General features: G+C 44.7%; 1 protein-coding gene across 1 annotated transcript in view; it reads right to left on the bottom strand.

Moving 5' to 3' along the window:
• The window catches only part of rftn2 (raftlin family member 2), a 17,641-nt gene extending 10,423 nt beyond the window's left edge, over positions 1-7,218 (bottom strand). Inside the window, exon 1 of the mRNA XM_020621701.1 lies at positions 6,801-7,218. Coding sequence (XP_020477357.1) covers positions 6,801-6,939 — 139 coding nt within the window. The 5' untranslated portion in view covers positions 6,940-7,218. The remainder of the gene's footprint in view (positions 1-6,800) is intronic.
• Positions 7,219-8,459: the final 1,241 nt, after the last annotated feature.

Here is an 8,459-nt window from a genome sequence, read left to right as displayed (position 1 = left end):
GCTCAGGCTGAAGTTATATTTAACTTGGGCTAGAGGACAAAGTTGATGCTTCACAGTGGATGCCTTCCTTTTCTTCAGAGGCAAAACAGACAACAAACAGAGTCAAACGTGGATCATTAGCAGCATCTGGAAGTTGACACCAGGAAAAAAGCTGAACCAGGCTGCAGTTAAAAGCTCCCAGGAGGCTCAGAGCCACAGGCCCCCGCTGGAATCTTACTGGTTGACTCCTGTGTGCCCCTACCAGACAGCGAAGGTGATATATAGTTGGCCTGATAATAGGTAGACACAAAACAACCATAAACAGACTCAAAAGGAACACAAAGAGACACACAAAGACCAAAGAGATGCAAACCGATTCACAATTAAACACAAAACCACCACAGAGACTCACAACATCTAGCAAATGCCACAAAATGACTACGACTACAAATGATGCTGCCACATTGTCTCCCGTCTCAGGGTCTTGCTCTTGTGTAAGCTGGGGAGCTATTTATTGACTTTAATGTAAATATTAATAACGTACCAGAGCTTCACATCTGAGACTTCACATATTTTTAGTCATTGTAGGAACAAGCCCCTCTTCTTTGAGTCTGCACCAGTCTGAGGTTTCTACCCCCCACACCCACCTCTAACCAAAGCATTTGTTGCAGCCTTTTGCCTAAGGCCTCTGTTCAGGGCTGTGTGGGAGAAAAGATGAGGAGGAGGGGGAGAGGAAGAAAAGGGGGGAAGACATAGAAGAGGGAAGCGGCAGGGGGGGGGGTGAGTTTGGGGGTTGAGCAACAACTGAGGGCACAGAGCTGAGAACACAAGGAGGGCCTGGAGCCAAACAGGGCTACGAGATGGATTTTATGATGCGTGAATGAGAGAGCTCGGGAGGTGTGAAGTGGAGGAAGCTGCCTGGTAACAGGGAGCGAAGGAGACACACATGCTCTGCAGCCTCATTTACATCATCGGGTCCATCACACCCGATCCATGGGTGCGTTTACACTTGCTCTTGTTTCAGTTCTGCAAATGAGTCAGGTGGGGCTGACTGGTCAACAAACTTCAAGTGAAGCAACTCCACAAGAGGGAGTGATACTTGACTGCTGATGACACCACCATCCTGGGCCTCATCAAGGGGGGAGATGAGTCGTGCTACAGAAGCCTGGTGATCGAGATTCTTGTTTATGGAGAGGAGAAAGACCTCATCCTCAACATAAACAAGACAAAAGAAATAATAGTAGACTTCAGGAACAACCCCTCCCCTCTGCTGCCTCTGACCATCAAATCAGTGTTAGTGACAGAGGACAAAACTACCATCCATATTCTGCACAAAAATATATTAAACACAGCTGCAGTGAAGGGGCTTGATAGAAAGCAGCCCAACTGCTGACCCTAACACGGCTACTGAAGGGCATTTAACCCACAAACCAGCAGACACATCTAAACCTCTCTGGAGTCATGCACAGTCCCTACACTGCCCCTCAATTCTCCTCAAAATTTAATAATCAAAACACTGTAATCCAAAATAATCCAGTCTGGCCTGTTAGATTCCCAGATTAGTCAGAGATTACAGAAAACTGCTCTCATCCCTGGAACGATGCAGAGTACAGACGTCAAATCACGACAGTGGGCCGAGGCTGAGGGAGGTCAAACCACTGTCTCTCTGTGACTGGGAGATCCATCCATCCATCCATCCAGAGACGAACACATGCTGCTTCAGGTTAAGTCATCTCTCCACTCATCTAGTCCTGAAACTAGTACTGCCCCCGTATCCTCGTCTCCTTTCATGGTGTCATTCAAGTCTTTGCATGACACTCCTGCACGTGCAGTGAGGCCGAGAGTATTTTCCCTCAGGATGGCCTCTAACCTCAGGCTGAGTTCAGACAGAGAATCGTTTGTCATGAGAGGACACACCAATTTTGTTGTTACAGGAGCATGCTAGTTTTCTTCAGAGGATGTTCACTTGGAGAGCTACATGATGTACATGGAGTTAGCTTGTGTGACAAATGCAATGACCAGTTTGCAGTGACAAGATCATTGATTATAAAGTTCACAGGCTTCTTGCTCTCACAGAAAGACAGGCACACAAACACACACACACACACACGATATGTACACCATACAGTATACACTGCACCGTATATGGTAATCAGCTCAGGCAAGTATTAGCCATTCGGTACTCTGATGTGCTGCCTCTGGCTGCAGGCCCATGTCTCCTAGTGGGAGGAAACGAGGCCAAGCTGACTGGGAGCACTGCTACTGCTGGGAAGCCCATGTGTGTGTGTGTTTCTTCATTAGAGGAAGATGAAAGTGTTACAGTCACACAGTCTCTGTCCTAGAAACACTATCATTTCAAGCAGAGGCCAAAGCACAGTGTAAAGTGGCTTCACAGCTCATTATTCTCTGGAGAGGTCAGGGTTTTTGCAGGGAAAGACCTGTTTTGGACAGGCCTATTTTCTAGTTAACACTAGTCAAGTCAAATCAAGTCATTAGTATAGACAAATAATGATGAGCCTCATCTGTAGTGTCCTGCATTAGTAAGATTATCCACATTAATCTGCCTGACATGAGGCAGAAAGGAGCCAAAAACCAACCACTACTCAACTCAATCGACCTGTTGTCCAGAGTTCGATGACTTTTCATGCACTCTTCATCACCCCACACTGTACCACTACACCTCACTGACATAAATCATAGCTACAGCTCATGAGGCACCTTTTCCAGTGCAGCTAGGATCCATGAGGAGTGCTAGGAACATCCAGTGAGGCTGCATAAAGCCATCAGAGGAAATTGGCTCCACAAGAAAAAGCTGTACAGCGTCTGCAGGCCATGTGCTCGTCATGAATGCACTGACAGATTTGTTATTACTGCTCCCAACATCTGCACACAACCTCCTCTTTTAACAGATCTTCTGTTTAAACTGGCAGTTAGCTCCACCTCAGCCACAACAGTAACACATGAAATCATCCGTAATAATCTAATGATATATAACAGGATTGGACTTTAATAGTCGGTGCAGGACTTGTACCACCACTGATACTAGTCCAGTCATGCCCAGACATTTGATGATAATTACTTTTACTGGCCAAGTATGTTACACAAACAAAGAATTTGTCTCCGGTACAGAATGGAGGTGGCCATCTGCAGCAACAACTCACACACCGATCATGCCAATGTCCCTGCAGGGCGCTGCCCTGGCCATCCGGGGGTTTCAGTGTCTTGCCCAAGGACACTTCAACACTTGGAATGGGGGGACCGGGAATCGAGCCACCGACCAATCTACCTCCTGAGCCACAGCCACACCAATTTCAACACACCTTCTAATGAACATTACAAATACTTTTTTTTAACAACGTTGAGTAATTTCAGAAAACGTCAGCAATTTGCTCGTGAGGTTGGTGTATTTCTGTTTCCCTGGCTTTGTTCTGTGAGACAGGTGAGAACACTTTGTGTGAATCTGGCAGCAGAGCAGGCGTCCTCTCCACCGCACAGATGGATTCAAACTGGAAATCAAACCCTGCCAACAGGCTCATCTGCAATGAGAACACAGTCTGGTTGAAGTCTGGCTCACAGCCAGGACAGCGCACTGTCAGCTTCACAGATCTGTCATTTGGTCAAGACAAGCTTGACAGACTAACCCAAGACTTAGACTGCACCTAGTTTTTGACTAAAACCATAAAATGAGATGACTAACACAGACCTTACTGAAGCAAATGGTTTACGGTGTTGTTAAAAACCGAGAAGAATATAGTTGCCTCTGCCAGTCGTCACCAGACGGCACATGACAGCTGGAGCCTGGAATCAGAGGGGTTTATCTTTAGCTGTGCCAATTATGGGCCTTCACACTTAGAGAGAGATGCATATTCACACACATTCAAACATAAATCTGTTTACTGAAGCTGTGTAAAGGGTTCAGCTCTCCAGACACATTAAGAGGAGGTCGGACATGCATCTGACCAGATTTGGGCCTCTGAACATTGCTGTGACTTTGCAGGTGGAATTTCTCAGATATGTGGTGCATGTCTGGCTCGGGACAAATCTCCCAAACAGCTGGATACAGCTGATCTGCCAAAAAACCCGAGAGGACAACAGCCACTGCTGTCTCACATTCTAGATGTATGACTGAGACTGAGTTCTGTCTAGCAGCAGCAGCAGCACAGTTTACCCCCGATATAAATCAAACATGAACTTGGAGCCTTCATCTAATTGAACGTAGAAGCCTGTGAGATGTATTGGGATTACTGGAGCAAACTGCAGTTTGTTTAAAGTGGATGTACAGACAATCAGTGACTCACTCTCACACAGGTTGTCTGAAGTGCTGCATTTATGATTCTGTGTAAAAGCAGAACTTACAGTATGACTCCCAGTTGCTGACACATTCCAAGTGCCCCCTTTAAGTTCCAACTTTAGGGTGGAAAACCCTTGAAAACAGTATCTCCACAGGGGTACTGACTATTCCCGCCTGCCGCCTAGCCAAGGTTAGAACATGGGTTTTTCCAGCTACCAGTAGTCATGTCAAACAGCCATGGAGGAGCTCTGGGCAGCTGAAAGTCTGAACCAGCAGCTGCCAGAGTGAAGAGGTTTTGCACAGAGAGAGTGGGACAAAGAAAGAGCAACAACCAGGGTTAATATGGGTTTGGCTGTTTGACATAATAGCAGCCAGAGGACTCAGACTGGATCCAGATGTGGCGTTCTTCTGTCTGGATGTGTTAGCATCTAAAGCTAAAGTTTAAAATGATCTTTATGTGTGGTTTGTCCGGCATGATTATGTTTCAGCTTTGGCCCAAGCTTAAATCTTCTGTTATAGTAAATGAAATATCCCTAGGTTTAGACTGTTGGTCTGACAAATTAAAACATCTGAAGACATCACTGGAAAAATGTGACTGACATTTTTTAATTATTATTTGTAAAATATTTCGACATTTTGATGCTTCTATTGATAGCAGCCTGAGAATTTATTGGATTTCAGGACAAAATGACAAAGATGCTACACAAAACAATTCATTACAACAATAATGACAATGAAATGAACTATTAGCCCAAACATGCTGAATGCTGGACACAGTCGCGAGAAGGTTGGGAACACACTTCACTTCCCTGACTCTCCTGCTTTGGAAAACAGCACTCTCCTCTGTGATTCATTAGTGTCGGCCTGCTGTTTAAGTGCCAGGCTAACAGAACCAATCGCCATTAACTTCCAAATAGGTCACAGTCACAACAGCCAATCGGAGGACCAGATGACGGGATTATCCTGGAAACATGGCCGCCCTGGGCCATCTGAGATTATCGCACATGTCCAAATTAGATTCCTTATTACAGAGTACTGCATGTTGCAGCATACCGACCACATGAGAAGGGCTGTGTGTGCACGAGTGTGCTGAGGGAAGAAGGCAGGAAAAACACAGGGCGACCTATTTCTAGCCAGGCTGAACCACCAGGCCTGTTGCTCTTAGATGCTGTAACATATTTAAACCAGTAGTATGGACACTAACTGCACCCAGTCTGGCCGTACACTCAGCTGTATTGCACTTCCCAAGCAGCTCAGGGAAACACAGCTCCTGTGGGAATAATAAGACAACACTGTGCTAAAATAAATCGGATGTGTGTCTGTGGCCAGGGGCCGTGTTAAGGCTGAACAAACAACGAGGAATGTTTGGGTCAAAAGAAGAAACAAATAAAGGAAAACACTAAATATCTGTTGAGAGGAGGCTTATGATAATTAATACTACATTAGTGAGAAATGCAGAGGAAAGTGACAGAATAAAACATAAAAACTAGAGCTGGAGGAGTCAGGCTAGTCAGTCAGCCAGTTATTTGACTGGCAGAAGACTGCTTCTATAATTTGGTATTTTGTCTTTATATATGGTCACTTACCTGCATGTGTCATTATACTATTACCATTTTACCCAACTCAAGCTCATATGAGGTTTTGCTGACAGTTTGGGATCCAACGGAGTTACGAGATTTAGTCACAAGCCCTTGTTACGCTGCTTCTGTTTTTATTGGTTAAATGTTTGTAAAAACCCACAGACAGGCATAAAAGGTGATCAACAGCCCTGATTTATGAACAAATAAAAAAACAAAATAAGGACATAGGAGGTTTCTGCCAAACAGCAGAAACAGCAACAGTATCTTGTCTGATAGAAAAGTGAATATCTTTGTGTTTTGGACGGTTTATCAGACATCACCAGGCATCTACAGACAGCACCATGGGGGACTCCAGTCAGGCTTAAGTGGCAAATTTGAGGACTAACGCTTGTAAATGGCTCGACTTTGCTTGATTCTGACCACAGTAACTTGGGACTTGCTTGTGACTTACTCCCACCTCTGGTTAGTTGGTTAAAACCACTGAACCCTTATGTTTAAGAAGCTGGAACCTGTAAACATTCAGCATTCTTGATTAACTGATTATGAATGACGAATAAACTAATCAATGAATCAACCACTTGCTCTAACGTTACTGCTGATTACATTTTCTGTCCACTGACTTGTAAATGAATCACCTACTGTTTTAGGACTAAGGCAAAGACTGTTCCTCTTTTACCAGGATTGGTGTGGACGTGTCCTGGTGAATGAGACACATCTCTGCTGATAGCTGGACTTTCATTTTAGTCATTTTTCAAACTAAAACATCCCGTTTGCTGCTGCAGCTCCACACATATGAGAGTTAACTGTGAAACAACCCATCTTAGTGGGCTGTGACATGTCTAACTGTTTTTAAAGAAAGCTATTAATCAACTCATCTAAGAAATAACAGGCAGGATCATCAATAATGAAAATAACTAGTTGCAGCATTGGACTAAACTGTGTATTCGTACCTTCCAGACTGAAGTCGAGCAGCACATACTCGTACACAGTGTCCGTTTTGGTCTCCACTTGCGGTCTTTTCAAGGTGGAGTAGATTTTCCCGGGACTGCTGTCCTCCGGGTCTTCCAGCTTCCTCAAGCCGCAGCCCATGGCCTCCGAGGCGCGGTGGGAGCACCGGAGGAGCCTCTCTTCTTCTAACTTTACCGGGACCGCTCCATCCCGCCTGTGTCGCCGCTGTGAATCCGCCGACAGCTCACAGATGATCGGCACAAAGGCGGAGCGAGGACACCGCCAGTTTATGGAGAGAAAAGTTGGAGGATGGAGGGTTGTTCATGTAACAGCAGAGCGGCTGCACGTCTGGACTGTGGACGGGAGAAGGAGCGCGCTCCCAGGGAGAAAAGTTTGCTCCTCAGACAAGCTACTGAGGATCATACAACTTCCGCTGAAAGTTTCAAAATAAAACACTGAGCCAATTTTAAAGTGAGTCCACATCGAAACAATTCGGTGGTTTGTGTACTTTTTTATGTTATTTTTACATACCCATTATGTGCAGGGCCAAATTATGTCCCTGGGAACCTCATGTCTTCTACACTGGGACGAAACACGGAGAGAGGCAGGAAACGGTAGTGGCAGTGAAATCAAACTGGGTCAACTGGAAACTGTTTCTGCTACGATCCTTGGACTCATATGTTGCATATTTTCCTAGTTTGTAGCTGTGGTGGTGGTGATGGGGTTGACTAAATAGTTCAGCTATTGGATTGATTGACATTTGACAGTGACGCAAACAATCAACACAAAAAGTGTCCACAAATGTCCAGAGGATCTCTTGACTTTCACTGTGTTACTATTGCCAACCAGCAGCTCAAACGTTTCACTTAAAGTCTGTAAGTATGTTAACATTGTGTTCACCTTTACCAACATTAAAGTGATAAACACAATAATACATCAATCATTATAATCCAATAATATAGCCTACATTAATGTGAAGTGTACCTTCTGCACAATGACTGCTTTTACTTTTGGTAGGCTACTTGAAGTATATGGTGAACACAGAACTTTCACATGAAACAGAGTATTTTACACTGTGACATTACTACTTTTAAATGATCTGAATACTTCTTCCAACACTGCTCACAAATATAGCAATGCAGACCCACAAACGCTGCCATGATGGGAACAGAAGTCAGAGTGGGGGCAGAGGCTGGGAGCCAGTAAGGCCAGCTGCAGCCCCCCCTGCCGCGCCCCCTGTCTCTCTCTCTCTCTCTCACACACACACACACACACACACACACACACACACACACACACAGACAGGCCGTTTGGATCAGTTTCAGGTCTCCATTAACTGCTCATATGGTCTCAGTGTTGAGACACTTTAGGAGGATACTATAGTTGTTGAACTGTTTCACTGTTCCAGAGAACACAACACAGACCAGTGATTTTATAATCAAGACATGCATAGTGATATTAGAAGGCTGCATTCTGCTGTGATTGATACCAATCATACTGAGCTGTGCATGTTTTCCCATGTGTTTTCAGCCACATTAACAAGTCTTTTGTTTGATTAAATGAAAGGAAGGAGAGGAAGGAAGGAAGCGGCTGAGAGAAGATGAAAATGGTGGAATTCCTAAAAAAAGTCATTTACTGTGTGTAAACTTTGAGTGTATATA

The sequence above is a fragment of the Monopterus albus genome, unplaced genomic scaffold, assembly GCF_001952655.1.
Source record: "Monopterus albus unplaced genomic scaffold, M_albus_1.0 scaffold266.1, whole genome shotgun sequence".
Lineage (NCBI taxonomy): Eukaryota > Metazoa > Chordata > Actinopteri > Synbranchiformes > Synbranchidae > Monopterus > Monopterus albus.
Note: the sequence above shows the minus strand (reverse complement) of the source record. Positions and strands in the feature narration are given on the sequence as shown.